The following is a 27,944-nucleotide window of genomic DNA, read 5'->3' on the forward strand; positions in this document are numbered from 1 at the left end:
CCTTTCTGGCTCATCTGTCTCTGCTGCCTGTCAGTTTTGTGCGAGAGGAACTGCTGCTGGATGCTTCTTAAAAGCCAGATGATTTTCAACCTTATCCATTGGTATTGGATGGTGGGATTGCAGTAACTGAATGGTACTGCCAGGGGAAAGCCCCACAGCTGAATTTCTGCACCAGAGGCAATTGACTGACTTCCTCTTGGCACCAAGGGAAGCCTATCCGGGACTCTCTGGCAAAGCCTGCAGGGACACCCTTTGAACATAGGCCATGCCTTTAGCCACACGGACTGTTATTGTCAGGAGATGCCTCCCACTTTGGACTCTGCCTGCTTGCCTTGTGCTCCATGGGCTTCTCCCCAATATCACCCCCACCATAGCCTCATGTCGAAATCTCTCTCTTTTCAGCAGGTGATAGGAACAGTGTGGGCAGCGAGGGCAGCATTGGCAGCATCCGGAGTGCTGGCAGTGGGCAGAGCACCGAGGGCACCAATGGGCAAACCACTGGGATCCTCATTGAGAATGTGAAGGTAAGGAGACTCAGCTTCCCTCCCCACACTCCAAGGCGACATTCCTTAAGATCTAACTTCTATTCCCAAGACACATACTCAAGTTCTTCAACATGGCCTGTTTACCTCTAGATGGATGGCGTTCCATCTAGGCCCAAAAAATGTGAAGAAGATGGTGCCAAAAAAAAAAAAAGTTGAGGAAGCAAATTGTTAGAGACAATGCACCACTTTGAGCCAGACTAGATATGGCAGGGGCAAAGTCTTCCAAGGTCTTTAAAAATGTGAAATGCAGCTGTTGGTGAGGGGACTGCAAATCTGATTGGAGTAGTGACAGGGGTACTTAACCCTTACCCTGAATGGCATTTTTTCCAATCCAGTCCCTTTCCTGCCATCCATTGCTTTCCTCCCCATAGGGAAAAAGATCCTGGGGCTCCATATCTAGTTACTCTTTTATCCCTTACTGGTTGTGGCCACCAGTACATGTTTTACAGCTGCATGTTCTTTCCTGGAAGAACTCCTTATCTTCACTCAGACTGGAGAACATAGATCTCGGGGCTCACTCCAGTGGTCCATTCAGGTCCATTCAGAGATAAAAGAACTGTATTTATTCTATGCATAATGGGTTAGGGAAGTAACCTTGCTCCCCTTCTGAGTGTGGAGGCAATAGCTGTTCCACTGTTTCTCCCCCGGCTCCCAACTTTTCTTACACTGGCCTTTAACATAATGCACCTCCAGCACATGACCTGGAACCCCTAGATTCATTGTGCTCCTTCACTGAGAAGAGATTCAAAGAACAACCCTTCTGCTAACACATGATGTGGGTGATCTGCAATCAGATCTCCTGATGACCTTGTCTTGTCCTAAAAGTAGCCAGTCAAGAGATGGAACACAGGACAGATGACTGCATGCTTTTGAGGAAGGGGATAGGGTGTTTAATTCTTTCACTTATACTGAAAATCACACCCCGAACCCAAGCTGCTATTGGCCGTAGAGGCACATTTTCTGCCCTCCATGGTGTTTTCTGCCCTTTTGGTGTGTGGCAGGGGATTTGCATCAGGGGACGAGAGGGAGGGTCTAGTTACCTGCCTCCGTATGTATTGTGGCCCTGATCTCCACCCTCCACCATATGGCAGCTTTTAGAATAAGAAAAATATGTCAGAAGAGGCAATCACACATCTTGCACATAATGTGTAGTTTGGCCCTAGCATCCAGGAATACTAGAAGTGGCCTGACCTTCCATGTGCCTAGAACTCAGTTATTTGGGTAGCAGGACTTAATTTGCGTCTCAGTGGTGCTGAGGTAGGTATCAAGCATCACAAGCAGCTGGGTGCAATTCAGTCAGCCAAGATTTAGCCACAAATGTAAACAAGCGCTTTGCTATTGCTGCATGCTAAAGGTTGCATGTAAGGAGAAATCCCATTGCACCAAATCCATGGTTCTCAGATACAGACTTCCAGGCCTTTTCAAGTCTCCATTTCCTTCTTATGCAGCCACTTTCAGCTGGTGGTGAGGATCTGCAACCACATCTCTTGGGTTCCAATTCTCATAATGGCCAGACAAACCCCATGATAGGTAAGAGGAGAGACTGCAGTGGTGAGAGTGTTGGTGAGGGGGGAAGAACATGTCGCAAAGAAAGTGGGGCAAATTTCAAAATGAGAACTCCCTTACAGTGGTGCGATTCTGGAGGGATTAGCTATTCGTGTGAGGGACTATGTCCTAATAATTTCAAACAGCAAGGGTTTCTTGGAGAGGGAGGTTTCTTGGTTTCTGCCTCACAGTTGGGAACTGCCATTTCCTAGAGATCCATCAGAGTACAGCCAACCGCGAGGTTTCATTCCGGGAAAAACTTGCTGCTGCAAATTCACAGTAGATGAGCCATTTAAAATCAATGGCAAACAGCGGGTTAGGGGAATTGCGGTTGCAAAAAGACCGAAAAATAAAATCAAAAATAGGAGGGCGGGGGAATCCCCCCCCCAATCACCAGGAGTGAATAAGAGGAGTGGGGACCCCTGAAAGGACCCCCCGACCCCCCAAAATCACAACCCCCCCCTCAAAAAAGAAAACAAAGATTGCCAAAAAATCTCATCAAAGCACAGATACTCAGGTCACAGTTGGTGAGACCTGCCACAATTTCCTGGTCACGGATACTCAAAACTGTGATTGGGAAGCAAGCCCGCGGTTGGCCAGAGATGTCTGTAATAGCCTGGATATCTTTAGGACGAGCAATAAAACATCCAACAGCATGGTGAAACTGGCAGGGCTGTTCATTTATGTATTAATTGGGTATTTGTTTTGTTTGTTTTCTCTTAAACTGTTAGTATCAGCCCTGGTGTTCTTGAGAAGGGGCAGAACAGAAATTAAGAGTCCATATTTTGGCTCAGCTGTGAAGCTGTTCTCTGCTTCCACTTCACAGCCTTCATTTGTTTCGATCCTGCTGGTTTCTTGCGGTTCACACACAAACCCCCAAGTGGAACAAATGAAGGGGTTGCGGCAACAGGGCTTCCTGGCCAGTGGTGCCAGTGTTCAAATTAATGGGGAAATGGTGTGTGTGGGGGGACTTTCATTAGTTTAACAAAATCATGTCCCCCCATAACCCTCAAAAATCAGTAGCTAAAGATGTGGGCACCAAAAGTGAAGTTCTCCATTCCCCTAACCCTGCTACTGGAACACTGCTCCTGAGTTGCTTCTGTCCCAAGACTCCAGGGTCTGCTCTGACTCTCTTCTCACTCCTTGCAGGGACCCTGGGACCCCAGAACCTCTCCAACTGCAACACCAAGGACAGGATCTTCTCCCATCAGTACCTACGCCCAGAGCAACTCCTGGAGGGAAAGGTATTGGAATCTGCTGGGAATGCTCAAGCCAGTGATCAAGTAATGGTTTAAAAAAATAAAAATTCTGTCATCAGACCATCCCACATGTATGTATGTATGTATGTTTGTTTGTTTGTTTTTAATCCATTCTGATGACACTGGTATAAAACAGCCTGGCTCCAATCCAGCGCAGCATTGGTCTCACTTTAGCCTGTTGAAATAAAGGAAAGAGACTAATTTTCATTTATTTCAAGCACAGGATCTCACTTGTGCTGAACTGTGTTCACTGCATACTTCTGATTTGATTTGATTTTGATTTTGATTTGATTTCTAAATTTCATATAGGTAGATAAGAGAAACATTATTATGGCTGTTTTCATACAATCATGGCAATTCTGATTAAAGAGTTAAGAGGTTAAAGATCTGGTCCTGGTTATCTATTGTCTGGAAATTCTCACACTCATGAGAGTGTGATTCTCACACTCATTTCTGTATGGCTCAGCGATCCTGGTTAACACTTTAACCAGGATTGCCATGATTGTGTGAATGCAGCCTATCTATTAAATAGCCTGAGTGTTCAATTGTACATACTAAAAAGCTTACACTTCAACCCAAGCCTATACAGTTTGCAAACCCACCCACCCCCACCAGCTAAGCACAGCACACCAGCCACTGAAAGAGGCCCAGGAGGAGCTCATTCAGCTTCCTGCCCACCTGCCACTTCAAAAATTAAAAAAAGTCATGCCATGGCTGGTGCGGACATTTTGCTTTGTGGGTCACAACATGTGCTAGCCTACTTTAGTTAGCTTACAGCAAAATGGTTAACTTAATCCAGGGACTCCCAACTTTGAATCCCTGGGTGTTGTTGAACTACAACTCCCATCATCCCCAGCCACAATGGAAGCTATAGTCTTAACAATATTTGAGCACCAAAGGTTGGGAACCCCTGGATCTCCAGTAGGGCCAAAGTTGTGCAGCCCTGGTTTAGGTCATATTTAAAATGTTCACTGCACAATAATTTTTTAAATAAATAATTTATTTTTTTATAAATAATAAATAAATAAATAATACTGGTCTGCCTTACAAGGCTGTTGCAAAGATTGCTAAGAAGCAAACATTAAATGTATGTTTGGTAGTATGATTGATTCCCATAAGCTCAGTGCTCACAGAGAGCCAAATAAATGCAAGCTGCCATGAGGCTGGGTTAGGGCAGCTTTGAATAGCACCATAGGGTTAAAGAGGGGATTGCTATGGGATCAAGTATGAGATGGAATCAACAGGCCCCAAATAAAGAACAGATTCCACATTGACACCAGGCTATAGGCCCAGGATGTATCTCCACAGGGAAACAGAATCAATCTTCCCAGGAACCCTATTTGCATTTATCCCACTAAAATGATGATACAGGATGCCGATATGGAATAAGTAAGGTGCTCGGGTGCTCCACCGCTGTCTCTGTGAAGTGATGGCAGGAACCTGATGGCCCCTCCCTCTCCATTCCTCATGGTCAGCACCTGTCTGTCTCCCTTCCCCAGGATGCTGAAGCCATTTACAACTGGCTGTGTGAATTCCAGCTGGAGGGCTACACAACCAATTTCCTGAATGCAGGCTACGACGTGCCAACTATCAGCCGCATGACTCCAGAGGTAAGGCAGGAAAAGCAGAGTGGGCCAACCCAAAGGAGCAGCTCTAGGAGCAGCTAGAAAGGAGGAGGAGGAGCAGCAGCAGCAGCAGCCCACATTTCGTTTCTCAGCAATCACCCATCCACGCCATCTTCTCTTGGTATCAGAGATCTTGCCTCTCTTTTCCCATGGGTGCTCTCCTAGAACTTGCCCAGGTTCCCCATGCTAGACTGCTTAGTACATTTGCCTGGTGGTGGTGGTGGTGGTGGTGGTGGTGGTGGTGGTGGTGGTGGTGGAGGAGGAGGAGGAGGAGGAGGAGGAGGAATTATTAATGGAAAGGCCCATGCCATTGTTTGTTCCAGGATCTCACAGCCATCGGGGTGACCAAGCCAGGCCACAGGAAGAAAATCTCCACTGAGATTGGTCAGCTCAGCATTGCCGAGTGGCTTCCCAGTTACATCCCTGTGAGTATGGATAACAAGAGCCATGAAGCTGCAGATTAGCTGCCTCCCTGCCATTCAAAAGCAGGATCCAGCCTGCAGTGCTATGGCAGTCAGGGCCATGTGATGGGTTGCAGGGTTCTTGAGCAGGCAGAGGAATGGCTGCAAATTGAAGCCAGTGAAGCCCTTTGGTTGCAGAATTTGTCTTGGGGAAACCTGGATTCAAGCACTTTGCCAGAGGTGTACTGTATTGCCTTGGCCAAGTCGAGAAGTCCCATCGGTAAAACGGCATACCACAGAGGGTTGTTATGATGCCCTTTAAACTTTTAAAAGGTGCTATATAATTTATTATTAGCAATAGAACGTCACACACCAAGCCCTGCTCGCAGACTCACTGCCCAGGTTTCACCCACTCATTCCAGATTTCACAAGACAGAGCATCTTTTGGATGTCACTGTGATGGCTCTGACGCTTTCCTAGTTTGGGCTTTTAAAAGTTACCATTATTGTGTTCATTTTTATCCCACTGCTCCTCTAGGGAGCTCAGGGTGACGTATCTGCCCCCCCCCTTTTATAACACGCTGGGGTGGTAGGTTAGGTTGAGAGAGACACTGGTGACTTGCTGGCCCAAGATCACAGAGTTAGCTCTGCAACTGAATCAGGATTTGAACCCAGGTTTTCCTGGCCAGAGTCCAACATTCTAACCACTACAGTACAGTGGCTCACTTTAATAACAAAAGGTGGGCATTTTAAGCGGCATTTAGAAACCACGTCTTCCTTTCTGGCACTGGATCACTCTTACTTCTGTAGAGTCTGGGACCTGCTGAGAAAACCTCTTAGTCCTAGACTGCAGAGACTTTGGAAGGCAGTCGAGTTTTGGGCAGTGAAGGGCTCATTATCGTCGTGCTGTGTTCCAGGATGACCTGACGGAGTGGCTGAGTGCCATCGGACTCCCCCAATACCACAAGAAGCTAGTGAGCAATGGTTACGACTCCATTACCATTGTGACAGATCTGACGTGGGAGGACCTGCAGGAGATTGGCATCAACAAGCTTGGTAAGGAGAAAGGAGGGACACAAGGTGGTCCTGTGTGCCTTAAGGACATCTGACACTTTCAGCCCATCTCACACTGACATGAATATCTGTGCTGCTGGTAAACTGCATCTAAAAGGAGCTCCGTTCTCCATAGTCCCGCTTGCACCTCAGCTCATATCTGATGCTGCTGCATTTATGGTTAGCCCTTTGAGTTGTCCTGGAGTCATCCATGGATGACCATGAGAGCTGCTCATTTAGAGCGTTTTAAGAGGCTATTTTACGACTCTGAGAAAGTGCTGTAATGTAGGGCAAGTTTCCAAGGTGTGGTCATGCTCATCTCTTACAGTAAAAACAACAGTTCCTGTGACACCATAAAGACAGGCTAGCAAATATATGAAAAATCTAAAAGGAACTGTGCTGCATCAGACCAAAGGTCTATCTAGGCCAGCATCCTTCTTCCCACTGTGGCTAACAAGATGCTTCCAGAAAATCCACAAGACAGATATGCCGGCAGGGGTGTCGCAAGGTTGGAGTGGGCCCAGCAACAAGCAGCAAAGATGGGCCCCTGCCTTTTCCTAGGGTGCTCAAAAGATAGCTTGTCCATCCTCCCAGTTTCCCCTGGCAATGCACAGCCACGGTGGAATGCTGGACATATTCTAGGGTGTCCTCAGTTTGTCCAGGGTGGCCGCAAGGCCCAGCAAGCTTTGCTGGTGCCTGGCACAAAACAGGAAACCCAGCATAGAATGTTGCCCACAATCTTTTGCAAGACAGAGGGATTCTAATCTGTAGCTGATGGAGGAAGGGTTCCTTTAGGGGAGGAGATTTTCAACTACACTGTTCTAGGATGTGGCCAACCCACAGCTCCCCATGCTCTAGGACCATGGCTAGAGAAAGGCAAGTATCCTTGTTCCTCTAGCATTTGGAATCCCTGAAGCACATCCTCAAATGAAAGCCATCTGGACTAGCCCATGAAGGAGGCAGCATGAACTGAATGTGTTCATAGGCCCCCAACACTTGAAGCTGCTTCCTGCTGAATCGGATCATTGGTCCATCAAGGTCAGTATTGTCTATACAGACTGGCAGCAGCTCTCCAGGTTTTCAGAAGATGAGGATCATTGCTAGCCCTAGGTGAAGATGCCAGGAATTGAACAGAGGACGTTTTGCATGTAAGCATCTGCTCTACTACTGAGCTATAGCTCCTCCCAAAAGCTAGCTGCCAAGGCACGACTGGGAGTCAAACCCAAAATCACCTATTTGCTAAAAAGGTGTCTCCGCTAGCTTAGCCACAGCGCCTCCTATTGGTTAGTTACAAATACAAATACAAGCCTGCCAAATACAAGCCTGCTTACAAGCATCTAGTTGCTCAGATGATCACCCCACTAGTGACTGCCGCTTCTCTAGTGGTTCCTCCTCTCACAAGAGCAGTAAAGCTCCCTGCCCCTTGCTAGGAAGGCAGCACTGGATTTACGACAAGGAGCCTGCTCGCCTTGCTCTGCTTCAAGAATTATTCTGTGTCTGTTGCAGGGGTGTAAGATGCAGCTTGATCCTGCTCTCCACAAAAGCTGGGCTGCACAGGGGCTCACTGCTTGCCCCTCCCTATCTTCTTCATTCTCTCGCTCACTCTGAGCAAGGGAGAGAACAAAACATCCAGCCCAGCAAGGAAGTCAGCTAAGAAATTGAGGTCCAGGCTGGCCTTTCCGGGTGTTGGCCAGGCCCACTGTGTGTGACATCACACGCAGGGGTGTGGCCAGCACACCCGGAAGGGCCAGTGGGGGAGAGATTGAAGAAAATAGGGAGGGGCAAGGGGCAAGGGGCAAGCTGGCTTCCTTGCCCATCGGGTGCTTCCATTCTTTCCCTCACTCCCAACCTCCCAGGAAATTAATGTAGGCGGGCCCTTCTGGGTGGTCCCTATACATGAAGTCACATGCAGGGGGCATGGCTGTTGCATGCAAGGGGCCGTGGGGGAGAGGGGCAAAGGAGAGGAGAGCTGGTCTTGTGGCAGCAAGCATGACTTGTCCCCTTAGCTAAGCAGGGTTTGCCCTGGTTGCATATGAATGGGAGACTTGATGTATGAGCACTGTAAGATATTCCCCTCAGGGGATGGAGCTGCTCTGGGAAGAGGATCTAGGTTCCAAGTTCCCTCCCTGGCTTCTCCAAGATAGGGCTGAGAGTGACTCCTGCCTGCAACCTTGGAGAAGCTGCTGCCAGTCTGTGAAGACAATACTGAGCTAGAGAGACCAATGGTCTGATATGGCAGTTTCCTTTGCTCCTAGGTTCTCCCCTAGCTACATTATTTTTATAACCTGGGGCTGCAGAATCCATCATTCCCCGAGCACATCCTTCCCACCTTCTTCTAGGGCCTTTTTCTCTGAGGAGAAAATACTTGTTCCCATGTCAGCCAGCTAGGCCTCCCCACCAACTTCAGACTGGCTCATTGCCAAAGGCACCCTTTCAAAGTGGGGGGGGAGCAGAGGAGGAGGGGAAATCTTGCCCCCTTCTTTAGAAGCAATAATTAGTGTGGTATTTGGCTTTGAACCAAATTCCCAGGGTAATTGGTTGCCCGTTTTGGCACCAAAGAAGACAGCCCAGCCATGAACTTTCTTTGTCCAGATGTGCCAACTGGCTCTATCTGCCATCAGCCACGCTTAGAAGCAATCAGGGGCACACAACTAGTAGCTGTTCCCAAGACCTTCACTCCAAACCAACAAAACAGACCGTCTGGTGTCTTCCTCCTCCCATGTTCCTGTCACTCCTCTCTCTCCTGTTTCACGCATGCACCCCTTCACTCACTATTGTCCAGTATCTCAGCAAATGCAATTCAAGTTCTGTAGACGAAATAGAAAAAAAGCAGTAGCACAAAGCTTATGAGTGCCAAAATTATCCTTAAGAATATTTTCCACTTTTCAACCAAATTTTTCAGTGTGATTTACATAGCAAAGGGTTCTGTGTCCCAAAGGGGATCACACAACCTAAAAGAAAGCACAAGGGAGACACCAGGAACAGCCACTGGCGAGATGCTATGCTGGGGTTGAATAAAGACAGTTGCTTCCCACCTGCTAAACTGTTTGTTTTTGTCCTATGAAATAGTTAACTTTTTATTCCTTTAAGTTGTTTTTACTCTCTTTATATTTGTTATTTTAAATTGTGTACACTGCCTAGAGAAACACGTAACAGGCATGTAGCAAATTAAAGCCTTTGTCTCAGAGCAAGCTCACATGAGGGAAAGAAATGCTGGATCATCCCTGCTGAGCTGCCTGGCTAAGTTTCTCCTAAAACTATTCTGTATTATTGGTAGGTTCAAAATGCTGCCACTACAACCCCTTTGGCCTACAGAAACTCTCTGGGCTTGGGGTGGGATAACCCAGTGGGGGAAAACCTCTCTTAATTTGGCTTTTGGACAAGTACAAAAATCTTCCATGTGCAAGCCTACACATGGTGAGAAAACTGATAGCTGCTGAATGTTTGAGGATGTGCTTGCACCAGGGGAAAAAAACCCCTTTGCCCCCCGCCCCTTCTCCTGAGTTAAAAACCAACTCGGAGAGCCTTGTAAAAAGAAAAGAACTAAAAAAACCAGGTTTTTTTCCATTATTACAGACTGCTTCCATCTGAGGCTCTCTCAGCTTTTAATTACAGTTAAGAAACTTAGTAGGGTTACAAAAGTAGGTTGTCTTAACATACGCTTAAATGTTTACAGAAGCTTTCGCAACATCCTAGGTATACTGAGTGTAAGCTAGTGTTTCTTATTTCAGTTATATAGGCAGAATATAAATATGATAAATATAAGAAAACCACCACTTTAAAAGGTGCCTCTTTGCCCAGTTAAGCAGTGGTATTAGGGTGACTCTGCTCTTTCCTGGAGAATTATGCCCAGAAAATGGTACTGGCGGACCATGGTTCCACCTCATAGTTTTTGGTCTCTGTCGTGCCTTAAAGATCAAAATAAATTTGTGTGAAGATGCAAAAACAACTCTTTGCAGGACATCTCTCTCACTCAGTTCTTCATGAACATCACGAAACAAAAGTCTTTACGCAAGTGACTGGGCCCCTGACGGGACATTTAGCAATAGCAATAGCACTTACATTTATATACCGCTCTATAGCCGGAGCTCTCTAAGCGGTTTACAGTGATTTAGCATATTGCCCCCCAACATTCTGGGTACTCATTTTACCGACCTCGGAAGGATGGAAGGCTGAGTCAACCTTGAGCCCCTGGTCAGGATTGAACTTGTAACCTTCTGTTTACAGGGCGGCAGTTTTTTTACCACTGCGCCACCAGGGGCTCTCACACACAATGATTCTTTCCTAAACCCAAATTCAGTAACCAGAATCACTTCAGCAAGCTGAACTTTCATAGTTGCAGTTTGCACAGGTTTCCTGGTTACAAGACATAGGGCTGTACCTATGTCTGCTCTGGCTGATCCTGTATAAGAGAAAGAGGACATATGCATTTAGCCCAGTGTGAGTGTGTGATTGCCTGGACTTACACATGCTCAGACTTCAAAAGATGACAATTGTTGAGACATTAAGACCTGGGGGGCCAGGGTTGGGGGGGAAGGGAGGGAGAGGGATGGATTTTCACAATCGCTGGCATAATTTTTTGCTTCTCTTCTGCCACCTGCAGGCCACCAGAAGAAGATCATGCTGGCTGTCAAGAAGCTGACTGACCTTCGTAAGAGCCTCAGTCAGGCTGACAGCAGCACTCTAAGACGCAAGATCCCTGGTGCCCTGGACATTGTCACGATTGAGTCTCTTGAGAATGGAGAGTGTCACTCTCCTCACACCCCCAAGATGACCACCTTCCAAGACAGTGAGTTGAGTTATGAGCTCCAGACGGCCATGTCCAACAGCTGCCAGGAGACACTGACCATCAAGAACACACAGGGCATGTCGCGAAGCCAAGAGAGCATTGGGGTGCGCTCCAGGGGGTCGGGGCACTCTCAGGAGAACATGCTGTCCCAAAGCACGACCTCCAGTCACTCTCAGGAGAGCTTGGGCAGTGGTGAAAGCAGCAGTGGGAGTAGTGGCCCTTGCGCCCAGCCTCACCTCACAGAAAACTCAGCCATTCCCCAGACTGGCCAACCCAGTCCGGACAACTATGGAAAATCTGGGCCACAGCTCAGTGGCCCAGATGGAGTCAACGGCTACTCCAGCGGTTGTGCAGGAAGTCCCTTGAGGGAGAGAAATCTGCCAGAGGGGATGGATCAGTACCAGAGACCAAGTACTCTGAAAGGGGATTTCCTTCCCCACACAGCTCCATCTGAGCCACCGAACCCATTACCAGCCACGTCCCCCTGCACATCACCCCACACAGCCAGCAAGGGGACTGCCCCATACGTCTTCATGTATCCTCACGTGTCACTGAAGTCCCAGCCATCACACTCTCCTCCTGTGTCTGAGCAGACCAAAGGCCCAGCTCGGTTCAGTCCCGAGAGGACCATCCTGCAGTCAACAGCCCAGAAAGCTTTCTCCTATCTCCATTCCCACTGTGGCCCTGTTGAGCCACCACGTGTGCCCCCGAAGCCTGGGGCTTCCTCCAGTTCCAGGGAGCAGCACAATGGCGAGGGCTTTAAGCACAAGAAACGCTCACACAGCCTGAACCGCTATGCTCTGTCAGATGGGGAGGCGGAGGAAGAGGAGCTACCCGCTAGCTCAGTGGGATCTTATGCTACCCTAACCAGGCGGACGGGCCGGAGCCAGGCCCCACGCACGCAGCCCCCACCGGACACTAAGGTCCTGCGCAGCCAGTCTTTTGCCATCCGTTCTAGGAGGAAAGGCCCTCCGCCCCCTCCTCCCAAACGCCTCAGCTCAGTCTCCAGTGCACAGGCTGTGGATGCAGAATTTGAGCAGGGCCTAGAACAACAGAAAGGGCCCATCCCTTCCCAAGATGGAGGAGAGACCGCTCATGAGAGGAGTTGCCCTGGGAGAAGTGTGGCAGCTATGCTTGAGGGGCCTGTGGCGGATGGAAGCCCAGCCAAGCTTCTTCAGTCCCCAAAGCCCCTGGGCTGTGGTCAGGAAGGGCCCGGCCCAGCAGGCCTACACAATTCTGCTCAAGAAGAAGCCAGCAGGGCCGAGCTCATTAGCAATGGCAGAAGCCAGGTCTTCGAAAGCAGCACTCCCAGAAGACGAACATTCAGTGAACCTGCAGTGACCATGACGGAGGCTTTGCGGCACAGCCATGAGGATGTCCGATCAGACACCGAGGAAGAGGCACCAACAGGGAAAGACAATGGTACCAAGTCACCCGGCTCTTCCCAGAACAGCTCCAGTGAGTGCATTCCTTTTGCAGAAGAAGGCAACCTGACCATCAAACAGCGACCAAAGCCTGTTGGGCAGCACAAGGCAGATGCTGCCCTGGCAGACTCCGATTCCGCCCAAACTCAGTCTAGCAAGGAAGAGCAACAAGGGGGCCCAGCAAAAGAAACCCCAGTGTTGGAGTTCAACCTGACCGAATCTGACACGGTCAAACGGAGGCCTAGGTGCAAAGAGAGGGAGCCCCTCCAGAACGTTCTGAAGGCTTTTGGGGTGGCTGCCCCCAGCCCAGCTGTGACAACCCCAGCTCCGCAATACGCCCAGGCTCAGACAGTCAGCATCGGTGGACCATCGCTGCACGTGATGGAGCCGCAGTCCACTGGAGATGCTTTCGATGAGAACAGCATGGAACTCCAGATTGCAGAGATAGAGAAAAGCATCCTGTGTCTGGAAAGAGGGATCAAGAAGCCCCCCATCTCTCTGAAACCAACCAGCCCAATGCCACTGCAGATGGAGAGGCATGGAGGATTGGTCCAGCTGAGAACACCAGCCCCAGGGACAGGTAATGTTCAAAGCTGTAGTTTGGCCAGTTGCCTAGTAGGAGTCTCTCCCAGCCCTACCTGGCGATGCCAAGGAGTGAACCTGTGAACTTTCTGCATGCAAAGTAGATGCTCTCCCACTGAGACCCAGCCCCATCCTATGATGGGGTGAGCAGTGAGGACTTTTCAGCCACCATTTGCTAGGCCATTCTAGTCTCAAAGTGCAAGTGCTTTCCACAGCCCCAGCAGGCCAAGGGACAGTGTCAAGAATAGGAGGTGGTGACTAGAAGATGCTTCCCTGCGATCAGTCAAGCAATCAACTCCATCCCATTTTCAGCCTCTAATGGGAAAAATCTGGCCTGTATTTGAAGCCTAGTTTCTCCCAGCAGGAATAAAGTTGTGGGAAACTTTTTAAAGGTAGCTCACCCCCGCTCTTCAACCCTGTAGGGTTAAAAAGAAATCTCAAAGGTCCAGTATGTCTGTACCAGATTATTTATGCAGCTCAGTTATCACTAAGTAGTTAACACTTGAGACAGAAGAATCACAAACTGGAAGGAGAAGGCTAAAATGCCAAAATCCCAAACATGACTGCAGACTAGGTATGGAATAAGAAGAGCGATAATGCACTTAGGATTCACTGTTGACTGTATCCCAAACACACTGCTAGTAAAGGCAAGATCAAACACGGCCAACTGGCCATCACCAACCACTCCAGCCTGCAGAAGGTGGATCTTTGTAATTTAGTCTAGAAATGCTAGCAAAGCTCAAGGTCAGTAGCTCTTTGGAAAACTACATTTTCCAAGAGGGAAATATTTAGTGTGTCAGCTCCAGGCTGGAGAAGAAAGGGAGTGAGACACAGACCCCTCTGCTTTGCTCTCAGTGTGGCTAGAGCCCACTAGTTTGGCTGCAATCAGTGGTTAGGGTGGTTTAAAGGAATGGAGGAGGGAGTGAGTTTGGGGAATCAAGGGCTGGATGGGCAGCTTCTTTCTAAGTGGCTTGGCTTATTTTCTGAGCCAGTCCAATGCGGTCTTGAGGAAGTCGCCCAGCTCTAATTTTGTCTTCTATTTCTATGAGTGTGTATGGTAGCCCTGATAGATTAATGAGCTGTATCATGTGGCCAGATTGCACCAGATGGACATGGGGCAAAGTTGGCCATTGAGCTCAGCTTGTTGCTTAACTATTGTGTGGTAGATGGCATGCTGCCTAGTATCTGGTAGGACACTAAGTACTGATTTCTCCTTTCAGACCCCTCAGCCAAGCACACGTCTGTGGCTTCTAACAAGCTGGTATTTTCAGGGCCAAAAACCATCTACCAACAAGTCCTGCAGAACTCCCGCACCACAGTCGCCCCCTGGGCAGCCACTGAGATGGTGTCAGAAGTGACAGGTCCTTACCCCATGAAACTGGGGCTAGGCAGCAAACCAGCCTTGAGTTTTGGGGTGCCGCTTTCAATGAGGCCTTTGAACACATCTCCAGACATCATCCAGGCTCAGCAAAGATTGGAACAAACTAACTCATCTTTGGTGTCCACTTTGGAGGCTGCTGAAAAGAAAATCACGGCCAAGGAGACAGACAGGTGAGCTACAGCTTGGATGTGAGAAGAGGGCAAGCAAGAGGCCCTCACCCTCAATACGGTAACCTTGGGCCTCACTTTTCATGAGGCATTTTGTTGTCTGGGACTGACGTGCAAGTACAAAATACATAGTCCACTATGAAGAGTGCACACACATTCACCTTGATCCAGCTAGTGGCTGTGACCAAGGATGCTTTCTCATGAGTAATCATGGCTGAGCGGAGAAACTGTACATGCAGGGGAGGGCTGCTCATGCAGTTTAGAACATATTTCCCTGCCTCTCCAAAGCTCAAAAGGCAGCTTTTGGCAAAATCAAATGGTAACAATAATTTTTAAAAATTGATTTTAAAATGAATAAAATCAACAGCAGCAACGCAGGGCAACAATGCCCACATTGTAGACACGGGTCTTCTGGAAGAGATACATTTTAGTATTTTAAACATTTCTATACTTTGCCACCTAACAAAGAAGTTCTAACAGTGGTTTATATAGCAAAAGAATGGAACGGTGGTCCCCTATTCCAGATGGGCTCACCGTCTAAAAAGAAACGCAAGGGAGATGCCAGCAACAGCCCCCAGGAGGGATGCTACACTGGGCTGAATGGAGACAGTTGCTCTCCCCTTACTCTGTATAAGAGAGCCAGCACTTTAATAGGTGCCTCTTGGTCCAGTTGGCAGGCGCTTCCTACTCTCTAAAGAGCCACAAGCCAAGTTACTCTGAACCTCATGGGGAAGGTCACTCCACAGCCTCAGACCCATCATGGTAGAAGTCTTGCTCTTTATCTGGGGTTCTCAAACATGGGTCCCCAGATGGTTTTGGACTGCAGCTCCCATCATCCCCAGCAACAATGCCCAAAGGCTGGGGATTGTGGGAGCTGTAGTCGGACAACATCTGGGGACCAGGGTTGAGAACCCCTCCTCTATATGGAGAGATCTTTGTATCACATGGTGCGAGGACACAAAGCAGCCATGTAGGCGACAGGCAAAGCTTGTATGGGGAGACTTGGTCCCCGAGAGCTGTGATCCCAGGCTACGGAGGGCTTCAGAGGTAACAACCCACACATGGTAGTTTGTATGTACGTGGCGCATTACAAAGAATGAAAGGTGCCGTTGTTACCGGGTGCCACTATTAACACCAGGGAAACTACAGGGAGGGGAGGGAAATGGAGGCCAGAGTAAAAAAAAAAGTGATTGCTAGACAGGCACCTGTTCATTTACAGTAAGCTGTGGGAACGAAGGGGTTGTGTCGAAGGCTTCTTGGGAAAGGTGGGTTTTAAGAAGGATCTGAAGTAAGAGAGGAGGCTTTGTGCAGGTGTTCTATGAGGCAATCCCAAGCAACCGGGCCTCAAAGCTAATCTGAGACCAAGCAGTGCAGTTGCCACATAACAAGTTGGGTATGTTCCTGCTTCCCAACCTCTGCTGTGAGGCTGGCAGCAGGGCACTGCCTTGCAAACGTCATCACCAATTCACCCCACTCCTGTTCTGTGATTTTTAAAGGGGAAAGGGATGGTTGACAAGCAGGGCCAGTCTAAAAAGAAGCTCAAAAGAAGGAGTCTAAACAGAACACCCTTGGACTCTGGTATCTACACTAGAGTGCAAAAGATTAGTGACCCCCAGAAAAGCCATTTAAGCCATTCCCCCGTGAGATGCAGCTGTGCATTTTCTCTTTCCTCTCCCATGACTGGCTTGCTTGTGTGCACACTGTAGTCTCTGCGCCACGAACTCACAGCAGTGCAGTTGTGTCCTGGGAGCACTGAGAGATCTCCCAAGGGACTAGGAGGAGCTCCCTCCAGAAAACCATTCCCATGGCTGGGAAAGGAATGGATTTGGCTGCATGCCAGGTGTGAATGGGCCCTTGACCCCACCCCCACGGAAATGGAGAGGGGAAGCCTTCAGATCCTTTAAGAGGAGACCTGCCAGGTGCAGTCGGAGATGTCGTTTAGCCAAACTGATTATTTCTCTTGCCTTTGTCCCTCCAGCCTTTATGGGACAGCACACTCAGCCAAGAATATCCTGGAAGACATCAGCAACATGTTTGATGACCTAGCTGAGCAGCTGGATGCCATGCTGGACTGAGGGTGGACTCCCCTCCGTGACGCTGTGCTGCGAGGTCACTCACTCACTGTGCCATTTACGACAAGTGGACAGCCTGGGGTAGGAGTCCTGCAACCGATGCTGGCCTCCCCTTCCCACACTTTGCCCCCTTGTTCACCGAACTGACCCCCATGGGGACAGACTCCTGTTATTTCTAGCCAGACAACTGCAGCCCGCCTCTTGCACACTCCAGGGCCATTTGGGGCAGGAGCACTCAACACATAGCCTCTGTTTCCCTCTGTGCACCCGAAGTGTGCCAGGCCTAAAGCCTCGCCACCCACAAGGTTGTAGCCACAAAGAAGTGCTGACTGAAGGCCCATTACTTCAACTGCTGAGCAAGGTGGTTGCCGGAGGTTCCCGAGAGCTCCCTGTGAGCTCAGCTCTTCTTTCACGTACTACCACGGACACCAATGCTTCTCATGAAGTGTCTAATCCTGTGTTTATCATTTCATTGCTGCCAGTAATGCGTCTGCTTCCTCTCAGGCGGTGACAAACAGCAGGGGCATGGAGGGCCACCACCTCAGTGGCCAAACTGAAGACGAGACTAGCAGCTGGCTGAGCAAGACAAGTCCCTGCTGCTGCTTTTCCACACGCCAGTAGAGGAAGCAGCGTGTAATCTGGGGGGATTTAAATCCCCTGCACTGCTTCTCCTTCCCCTCTCCCTCCAAAAGCAGCTGGCACAGCCCGTAGCTCTCAGCAGGAGCAAAAGGGGCTCAACATTTCAACAACAGCCTTTTCAGGAGAACTGAAAACGACTTGACCTTCTTTCCCTGAGTATCTTGGGCTCTTTCATCGCATATGGGGTAGGCGGGCAGCGGGAGGGTGGCCTCCCCATGTTTCTCTCTCAAAAGAATTGCAGAGGGAAATGCTGATTAGTGGCAGGTTATAGCCTATAGAATCCCTCTGGTGGCAAAGACTGTGTCAACTTACTTCTCACTGTAGCAACTTTTCCCCAGTTTCAAATGCTCTTCACACACACACACACACCCAGGGAATAAAACAGACAACAGTCATTAGAACTGTTTCCTTTTTACAGAAAATTTAAGCTGGCAAAGTTTGGGCCACTTCGTCCATCTCCCCGTCCAAAGGAAGCCTTCAACTCTACCGCCTCCTTGCAATGGGGAAGCAGCAGTCAAGGTCTCAGGTGCCGCCGGTGATCTGCCACTCCCAGCCCTCCCTAGTAGCTGTTCTGCTCTGAACTTGGGCACCTCTGTAAATAGGCCCAAGAGTGTGGCCAACCTGGCACTAGTGCCAGAAGCGAGGCTGGACAAGGAGAGCGGGGAAGGGATGGTAGAATTGCAACTGGTGTGCCATATGCTGCAAACAGAACTCCGTCCACTCAGGAGTTGTTTAAACAGAGTTAAGTTTAAAATGAGGAAGAATATGTATAACCCAATCTTGAGACTTAAGCCAGCTTTACCAGTATTGGAGGAAGTCCATGGCAAATCAGAGGAGGAGATCAGAGCCTCTGGGAAGGCCTCTGCAGACAGAGCCATGATGCAAGGTTCTTTCCAGGGCCTAATCCTGGAGTGGCAAGTACTGGCACTCTGTAAGGAGGTGACATTCAAATGGAGAAGGGAAAGAGTAAACCATTGCTGGCAGGGCTTGAGATCTACAATGGAGCCTTTTAACACATCTTGGCCACACATCATGTCTCTTTCCTTTTGGACTGTCTTTTTATCCATAGCATCAAGTGAATTAGTCATCCTCTGGTTGATGACTAGTACTAAAAGAATGATATATTTTTTAAAAAATAGCTGCAACCAGTGGCACTTTATAAAAAGGTTCTTTAAACCTTTTTAAAAAGAGGTTTTGAATTTCTCAGCTGACGTAGGATGAGTCCATTTTTTCACTGTTGATAAAACTGTAATTTTTTTTAAAAAAGAAATGTATATATTTTTTAAAAATGTCATCTGTTATATATTTACTAACCAAGATTGTGTTGTATTTTAGGGTCCGTTGTGGAACCAAATTACTGTCTGAGCCACTTGGGGGCAGTAAAATGCTGTTTGTTCTCAATGTCATGAGGGAATTCAGTGTTTGGTTTTTTGTTTTTCATTTTTGTCTTTCAGAGAATGCTTATTTTTTAAAAGATAGTTCCTAGTTTTAAATATATTGTATGCTGTGTAAATTATGTACGGATGCAATTGTGGTCTAACCCATTTTGGCCACATCTGCTGAGTGCAGCAGGAAGTGAACTTAGTCCAGGCTAGCATCAGCCTGGAAGTTTTGAAACCATCGTTTGTGTTAATCATGAATTTTCCACTAACATCATCAACTGCAACTTAAAGGCATTAAATTTGGGGGATTGTTTCCCCCCTTTTGATGGCTGTGCTTGGCTTGGCCAGTTTTCTTTTCTACCAGCTCAACGTATGTATGTCACTGCCGTTTCATTAACAGAGCTGTTACCACCCTAGGAAGAACAGAAGTCATTTTGGGGACTCCACTACATGCCAGTTCTCACTATAGGGTTTTTTAAAACCTTTCCTTAAGGAAAGTAAGCTTATGAGATCACCCGGCTCTGTGTGTGTGTGTGTGTGTGTGTGTGTGTGTGTGTGTGTGTGTGTCCCTATCAACGTCACAATGCCTGGACCAATATGAACCAAATTGGGTACCGTTGTAGGGACACCTCAGTGGCATAGTGTGTAATGATATCATCCACCCTGATTCAAGATGGTGGGTGTGTGAACAGTTGAAGCACAAGTGGGCTAACTTATGGACTGCATAACTGATTTGAACCAAATTTGGTACAGTTGTAGTGAGTGACACATAGGGACACCTCAACAGCATAGCCTGTGTTTTTGTCATCCACTCCAATTCAAGATGGTGGACATTTAAGGCTGAAGAGGTCTAACTTATCAATTAAGATTATAAGTGATTATAATTATCAATTAAGATTATAAGTGAAAGGAAAGTAGGCAGATTAGTTCTTGCCAGAACAACTTCTTTGTTTTATTTTGCTGTCTACTAAAGTAAAACAATTAGCATCTTGTCATACATGAAGTGTGTAAAGTGTGGTGTGTCCCTTTAAAATACTCAGGAGCAGCCATGGTGAAAGAACCAGGCCCCTGCTTGATTTCTGGCATGTTAAGAAACACGTGCTTCATGTGAATATACCTTGATAAGAGGTATATTCACAAAGTGTACAGTGAGAATCAGCTGTAATAGTTTCTAGCAAAGACAATGCAATTGAACTCTCATGACTCCAAGACTTCCTTAGCAAAACATCTCAAGTCTGAAACTCCTCTGCTTCTCTCTTTAGTCCCAAATTCAGCATGTTACCCCAAGTCAGATGGAAGAAGAGGAGGAAGTAGAATTTGATCAAGCAAATATGGGAGACTGCTTTACAGCAAGAAGAAAAGTGAGACACATCACTTAAATGTCTTAGCCAATACTGCACAGCAAGAAGAAAGTAGGAGGGCCACAAATAAGAAGCGGATGTCCCAAGAGCACTGGTGCAGGGTAGTGTAATGGCTAAATGTGGGCTCTGAGCCAGGAAGTCGCTGGTTCAAATCTCACCTCAGCCACAAACGCATGAGATGGCCTCAGGCTAGTCTCTCTCTCTCCCTCCATCAGAGCTCCCCTCCTGCAATTTGGTGATAACAACAACTGGCCTTACAGGATTGTTACAAGGATTACTGAGAGAATGTGCATTACACAGCATTTTGAAGATTTAAGATGCTATAATTACCAAGAACTCTTAAGTACTAGAGGAACGTCTTACTAGAGGAACTGAGGGGTGTTCCCCTCCCCACTCTGCCCAGGGGCAACCCAAGACATTTTGCTGCCTGAGAGGAAAGGCAGTAAGGTGAGAGCTTGGCATTCCCAGGCTATGCTGCTGCGGCAGTGGTGGCAATACCTGAGCACTCTCAGGCTCGGACACCATGCTGGGCAGAAGTAACAGGGGCACTTCCAGCTCCAGTCAAGTGAGGGAGGAGAAGAGGTCATCCCAGCAGAGCAAGGAAGGGAAAATGAAGAGTGTGCCCCCCTGGGGGGAGGAAAGCTGGCCATAGTGGATGCTGGGCTAGCATCCATGGTGGCCGAGCCCCAGCACTTGCTGCCCCCTATACCAAAGGCTACCGCCCCATCCTGCCACTGCCCACCCCCACCAGCAGGCAGCCTGAATCGCTACCCTCTCAGCTGGCCTCCTGAAAAGCGTGTTCTCTCGAAAACAAAAAAAAATCCCAATAGCGTACAGTAGCAAAGACAATCATTTATTGCCGTTTATATCAGGTGCTCTTTGTTCCATTTTATACAATGTACAAGTTTTAATACAAATCTTTTTCTTTACATACATCCAAAATTCTTGTTTGAAAATATAAAATATACACCATTTAAAAACAGTTTGATGGGAGGAAATTCATTCCCAAAGCCATGCCCATGCTTTTTCTTAAGCCCTGGCTGGCCAAGGAGGAAGGGAACAGGAAGTGAGGCAACACGGCCCCGTCAAGAGACACACTCAGAAAGGCTCAATTATCTGACTCATGTTGTAACTCCAATCGAGTATAACGGAGGAAGGAGAAGTGCGTACAAAAGGCAGGGAGGGGAATCATTTTAGAGTGATCAACAATCACAGGGAAATATCCACAAAAAGTGCATTTGCTAGCAGGGCAACTGCCTGATTCAGTTTTTGTCAGTCAATGCATTTTTAAGATCACCCAAGAAAATCCCGGTGTTGAGCAGTTTGAATTCCCAATAAGTTCAGAAAGAAGGTAGACCATGTGGATTGCTTAAATATGCTTGCAATGCAAACATTAAGATAAACATCAAGTCTCCCAAATTAAATCAGTTCAGCTTCCAAACAGTGTTTCCCTGCCACACCCCTGTTCCTCAGATTTAGTCCGGGATCTGCAACCCAAGTTGGGTGCAGGTCAGGCATCCCTGCCACAAAGCCAAGGATGTAAATCCAACTAAAGCTAACAGCAATGCTGAGACTGGGTGAGAACTTGAAGCATGTTTGTAAACAAGTGAACGAGAGCACATTTCCCCAATGTTCATTGTCCCTAGAGGCCCATGCAGTGTATATCACAAAGTGAGATGGTGAAAGGCCTTTAGTTATATGTTAGGAAACAGCAATGTTGAAGAGGGGAGAAAGGAGTGATTTTGCCAGATTTAATGCCTAGACAATAACCTATTCAAAAATAGAAAGACCAGATTTCTAGTCAAAAAGCTACTGGAGCCAAATGTACACAACACAAAAAACTTTTGAGAACTTTGCCATGTGTAGAAGACTTCAAAGATATACTCTTGCCTTAACAACATGTGACATTCGTCTTAAAACCCTCCATCAGAGATCTTCTCCCCACCATTAAAGAACCCCAACAACTCTACGCTTTAGGCCTCACCTGTGATTTTATGTGGCAATGTAAAAATACTCCATTTTACCCACTGTGGAAGGATGAACTACACCAAAATGGGGGATACCTCAGGTTTACTCAGAGACACATGGATATTTAATCTGTGTCTAGTTCCTTAAATAAAGGGAATGTAGCATGTAACTGTCATGCTATGGTGGGACAGAAAACATATATAGTAGGAGGTAAAACTGGATTATCTTGAACAAAAACCCAGCCAGTAGAGCAGATAATCTCAGAAGCCCTGAATATTCAGTCAGTATATAGTATCCCAAAATATGTACCCCAAGACATCTATTTTGCCTGACCTACACATTCCCTGTTGTCTAAGTGGAACTGAGTTTCTCTTGAGAAAAAGTACATTCCACATACCGCCCCTAGACATAGCAATGTGGAGAAGGAAGGATGGCCAACAGAGGTAGGTCCTTTTCCTTCCCACCAAAAGGAACATCCTGAATGTTCTCTCTATGGTGGAAATGGCAGGTCAGGATAAAGTGAGAAGGACATGGATTGCCACCAGTACTGGATGGACACTACCAGACTAGCTCCTTGTATTTAGGGAGCCAACTTTAGGATGGCGATTTCTGCATCCCTAGCTGGACCAGCCAGGCTTCAGCAGGTAAGTATAAGATACAACTGAGGGACTCCTATCTGCCAAGCCTTCAAGGTACCCGGTCCAGTCCACATGTTGGATTATTAGCAGCAACTCTGGAACATTAGAGAGGGGATCCTGGGAACAAGGCCAGCTTCCAGATCTGCACTGTGTGGCAAGGGATTCTCACCCTGCAGAATTTAGGGAACACATAAGAGTTTCAAAAAACACAAGCGGACATATTTGCATAAGCAGTGGAGGTGCTCATGAATTAGTCTCCACTTTGAAGCAAGGGGAACAAGGTAGCCACTGGGTTTCATGGTACTAATTCTGGAAACAAGAACAGCAGAATTAGAATTGGCCAGACTTGGTTTGTGCTTTGGGGTTGAGAAGTCCACTGCTGCTGTGACCCTTTCAAAGAGTGGCAGCCATTCCAGCCACTGCAGGAAACCAGGGTTTCGCCAGCAGCTGGCCTTAAACATTACTACTGCTCCAGTGCCAAGCTTTTAAGGGGGCCCCTTGCTGGGCTCAACTGAAATGCATTTTGGACACTTCGGATGTGGGGTGATGAGTCAAGCGAAGAAGCTTGCTAGGCTGTCACTAAGGAGGGTACAGCATCGACACTTTTCAAAGATGCAGCTTCCTTAAAAGCCGAGGGGAGAAGGGCATGATGCTGGTTAAGTCAAGTGGAAGGACATACACAAGAATGGCACAGCTCACTTCCTTAGTGGGCGGGGGGGGAGAGAGACCCCACTTCCTGCAAGAGAAGCATTGGCTGGACAGGTCCAAGAAGCAACTGCGCACAACCTGGGACAGGAAGGCACATGTACAGCCCCATCTGCCATTTCCTACTCAAAGCAGCCAAGAAGAGGGGTGCTTATAAACAAATTCCTCCTCCTATTAAAGGGAGAAAAGGAGTGGAAACAATCTGATCCAGGTTTCTTACAGGGCAGATGGTCTGCACAGGAGCACACAAATCCTCAAATCTTTCACTCGTGAGGTGGGGGGGGGATCAATGCATGTTAAGAGTGAAGCAGTAGAGTCGCCATATGGAATATTCTCAGGCTGAGATAACCACAGAAACACCACTATCCTACCCCAAAACCATGCCCTCACTACAGGAGTGACGAGCCTGGCCTATTCACCCTCTATTACACACTTTACTTCCCCGAGCCTACCTCCATAGTCAGAATCACACGCTTGTGCACAAACCTCGAAGCAAGTTGCAACCGGGTTCATCTCCCACAAGAGGGCAACCTCACCATGGAATAAGAGGAAGCCTTTGTGAGAGGGACTGTGCCTAGGGGCCTCTGCAGGGCCAGCTAGCAGGCAAGGCAGCTTCGATTCCCTCCTTGAGGAAACCTGCAGCACTCCTCCGCATTGCCAGAGACCAGGCAAGTCACCACACGTGAACAGCAGAGGTGTCCGACCGGAAGGCCAGAAAGGCAAGAAACAGAATAATGAGGCTGAAACACCATGTCAGATGAGAACTCCTCACATACAGTGGTCTTGGATTTACATCAGTCTGCTGGATTCCAAGGAACTTCAAGGGAATTGGTACTAAAATAAATAAAAGGCATAGCAGCAGTCTGTGTGCCTCCAGCGCCATCATCACCCAGACATTGAAACTTTGCCAGGACACCTGCTAAGGGCTGACTGCTATTGAGCTGCCCCTGCCAGATGGAGTCACGTTTTGCTCTACCAGCAAAATGTCAAGGCTGTGTGGGAAAGGAAAATGCAGCCACCAGGTCCCCCCAGGGGAGAATTAAAATGGGGAATTCATGCCCAGCTTGGTTTCAAACTGCAGCTTCTGCCTCTTCTGGTAACGCACTCGAACCCTGCACAGAAAGGGGGAAAAGAGCAGTAGATAAAGGGAAAGGCAACAGCAGGCATGGCTGTGGCTTTCAATATTCAACCCACCCTGAACATTTCTCTAAGGATTGGTAGGTACACACAATGGTTTAATTCAGCCGTTTTCAAACTGATGCTCGAGAGAACCCTGAGGTTCAGAAACATCAGAAATACCTCAGTGACAGAGGACAGGCTCTGAAAGACAAGATGTCCACTATCACCAATCTCCCCCCCGCCCTTGGATGTTGGGCATCTCCTGGGATGCATCCACAGTTCACATGGAGTGACAGTGCAGCCTTATATATGGCGCTGCCTGTTCATTAAGACTAGCTGGAGAGGGCCCCATGCAAGATCCTCCATGGTCTAAGACTTGCTTGCCAGCTATATGTGGAAGTGCCCTCTTCTTGGTGGCCCCCAAGATGTGGAACTCCTTGCCGCAAGACACCCATTTGGCACAATTTGGATTATTTTGCTGCTCCTAAAATATATATTTTATTTTATTGTATATACTGGGCTGGTTCTCATGACTCAGGGGAGGAGGAGCATCCAAGGCAGGCTCCAAGCTCTGTAAGCACACTCCTGAGAAATAGTCATGTGTGGACAAAAACTGAAGTAACAGTGGTGGCCAGCCCACCTCGTGTGCCCAACACTGTACTGGGGACAGAGGAAAAGCACGTCCCATACCATCCAACCCAATCGCAGTGAGCAGACAATCACTTCTCCTTCCTTCTACCTCAATGTTTGCCGGCATAGGAGTGCTTCGTGAGAGTGAGAATATGAGCCTTGGAGCCTGGCTGGATGCTCCTCCTGCCCCGGGTTTGGTCATGAGAACAAGCCCACTGGGTCATTTGTTTGTTTTAAACTCTGCGGGGAAGTCATGTTGAGCTTTTATGTGATTGGAAAAGCAGAATATACATTCTCTTAAATATTGTTCTTTAAAATAGGCCAAGTCACTACTCCGTATCTATAAGATCTACAACAATACAGTTCACCAAATCCACACGGGTGTTCTACAGGCAAAGGCATATGGAGAAGGGATCTCTGAAACAAGAAAGGCTGGAGACCCGTAGTGTAGCCTACTGACAAGGCTCTGCATACTCAGTGCTCTTCCTAAATTGACACATGCAGCACTGGGCAGCATCTAACAAGGCATCTGGCTTTGAGTAGCCCAGTTTTTGCTTAAAATAAGTTTCCAATCATGACTGTAGAAAAAGGTTTACATGCCACATGGGTTGAAAGTGCCTTTCACGAAGATGCATTCCCTTGAGTTCTTTACTTTCTCAATGGCTCTCGGTTCCTGCCACCTGACAATGCTTCATACTTTTGGTAGCTCTTTACCATTGCTTACCCAAATATTTCTAGGACTGCAGAAGCCCTAATGCTACAGTCAGAACAAATTACATTAAAATAAATAATGCAAGTTGTCATGAATTTTCCCTCATCTCTTGGTGCAAGCAGAGGATTTAGGTTACTCTAGCACAGCACTTTGGCCTTTTTTCTTTTCTTTTCTTTTTCTTTTTTGCACAAAGTACATTAAACTGATTCAACTATTGTTGAAAGAATCCCAGCTCTCTGACACAGAGTATCTGGTATATTACTAAGTTTCTTTCACTAAAAGCTTGCATACAGAAGGGCACTTTTACCAAGGATCACATTTCCTGAAACAGATCTTTAGTTTATTGAAAAGAACATCCCCTATTTAATTCTTGATGGATTATTTGGTTTTGGAACCACAGATACTTTAAGTATCTGACAGCAGCCAAAGGAGGTGGGAAAGATGCTGGTGACTGCAAAATAGGAAACTTTGGCTTGCATTCTGACTCTGCTGACTCCACAATGCCCTAAAATGGTCCTTGCACACTGCAGGTCTCATGTGTAATAAACACATTTCAGTTCTACAACAATACAACATTGGAAGCCAAAGTTACGCAAGATGAACAAGCGTGTATCGTTTTTAATAATTTGCATTTTAACCTCAAAATTGGCCTGCAGGGAAAGAGTGCATCATCCCTCCCTTAATGCCAATCAACTTTGCAGTCGGTCTCTTCCGACCTCCGGCCTCCAATGTTCCCTTTACACGCCCAAGGCTGGGCTCCTGGGTAAAGGCACTGAAGGACACTTCACAGTTGTCCTTTGCTGCTCTCCCTCAGCTGCCCCACCACCTCTTGCAAAAAATGGATCAACCACCACTGGACTACTTTGTAGGGCTACCATTAGCAGCCACAGCCTGGTCCCTACATGCAATATGGAGAAAAACAACAAAGGGCAATGTTTGTATCTGCACTGGCTAGAGCTGTGAAGGGGGGGGGCTGGGGAAAGCAGGGTTGCTCCAGGCCATCAGATCTCTAGCATTGGCTAAGCAAATCTTAAATGTTAACACACAAAACCCTGCATTTTTCACCATTGAGTAAGGAAAATAATGAACTCCTGTTTTTGCTACTACCCTTTGTTTTTTTTGAGAGAGAGATGCTACTGCTAAAATCCAGCTACGCTCAAATCCAGCCCCATGGGAGAAAAAAACCAAAATGTGTTGAACATTAACAGGGAAATTGGGCAGTGTGTGGAAGTCTGATCTTACATGTCTAGGTCTGGAAAACAGGGATGGCAATACTGGGCTGCCTCGCAGGGGTGTTGTAAGGGCTCCTGAGGCACAGTACATGAATTGCTATGAGAACTCTGAGGTGCCAGCATGACCCCAAGGCATGGTTCCCTGGCCATTCCTTACCTGATTTCATGGAGTTTGACCGTCTCATTGATGATCACAACAAGAATGAGGGAAAGCAAACCCAGCAGCCAGGAGGCCATGGGAATGTCGTCCATTTTGTAGGTCACCTGAGACTTCAGGTTTACCCAGAGCTTTAGGTCCAGGGAGGTCTGGACAACCTGGCCCAGCAACCTACCAGAAAGAAGGAAAAGCTTGGATTGAGGAATGACACCACTCCAGGAAGGAAGACTCCTGGACTTCTCTGCCAGGGCCCCCTCTCCCTCACATCCCCCTTGGCATCATCCCCCCACTGGCCGTCTATCTGGAACCCACCAATGAGAAAGAATCTCAGTATCCTAATTGGAAACATTTGGGGGTACAGAATTCTCAAGGTAAGAGGCAAAGCCGAGGGGCGACATGATGGGACCAGATCAGAGGCTACAGAAATGAGGCCTTTGAAGCCAAAGACAGGCAGGGAGGCAAGCAGGCAGGCATTGTGGAAGCACAAGCAGAACAGCGATGGCCTGTCCGGGTGGGGCAAGGACAGCTTGTTCCCAGTCTTCTCACCCCACCCCAGCTG

At 47.7% G+C, this 27,944-nt stretch overlaps 2 protein-coding genes across 15 annotated transcripts in view; one reads left to right on the forward strand and one right to left on the reverse strand.

The window, feature by feature from the left end:
• Positions 1 to 19,193, forward strand: part of CASKIN2 (CASK interacting protein 2) — a 157,222-nt gene extending 138,029 nt beyond the window's left edge. For 6 of the 7 annotated variants that reach the window (XM_053302901.1, XM_053302900.1, XM_053302904.1 and 3 more), the window contains 9 exons: positions 403 to 524; positions 1,994 to 2,075; positions 3,240 to 3,334; positions 4,849 to 4,959; positions 5,298 to 5,399; positions 6,292 to 6,430; positions 11,031 to 13,220; positions 14,443 to 14,773; positions 16,749 to 19,193. In XM_053302901.1, the coding sequence (XP_053158876.1) occupies positions 403 to 524; positions 1,994 to 2,075; positions 3,240 to 3,334; positions 4,849 to 4,959; positions 5,298 to 5,399; positions 6,292 to 6,430; positions 11,031 to 13,220; positions 14,443 to 14,773; positions 16,749 to 16,845 (3,269 nt within the window). In that variant the 3' untranslated portion in view covers positions 16,846 to 19,193. The remainder of the gene's footprint in view (positions 1 to 402; positions 525 to 1,993; positions 2,076 to 3,239; positions 3,335 to 4,848; positions 4,960 to 5,297; positions 5,400 to 6,291; positions 6,431 to 11,030; positions 13,221 to 14,442; positions 14,774 to 16,748) is intronic. The other variant, XM_053302905.1, reaches the window with a different exon arrangement.
• A 1,863-nt stretch (positions 19,194 to 21,056) lies between these two features.
• TMEM94 (transmembrane protein 94) overlaps positions 21,057 to 27,944 on the reverse strand; it is a 123,678-nt gene continuing 116,790 nt past the window's right edge. For all 8 annotated transcript variants that reach the window (XM_053302915.1, XM_053302912.1, XM_053302908.1 and 5 more), the window contains 2 exons: positions 27,386 to 27,556; positions 21,057 to 24,647 (listed from right to left, as the gene is read on the reverse strand). In XM_053302915.1, the coding sequence (XP_053158890.1) occupies positions 24,575 to 24,647; positions 27,386 to 27,556 (244 nt within the window). In that variant the 3' untranslated portion in view covers positions 21,057 to 24,574. The remainder of the gene's footprint in view (positions 24,648 to 27,385; positions 27,557 to 27,944) is intronic.

This window comes from Hemicordylus capensis, chromosome 2 (genome assembly GCF_027244095.1).
Source record: "Hemicordylus capensis ecotype Gifberg chromosome 2, rHemCap1.1.pri, whole genome shotgun sequence".
Classification (NCBI taxonomy): Eukaryota; Metazoa; Chordata; class Lepidosauria; order Squamata; family Cordylidae; genus Hemicordylus; species Hemicordylus capensis.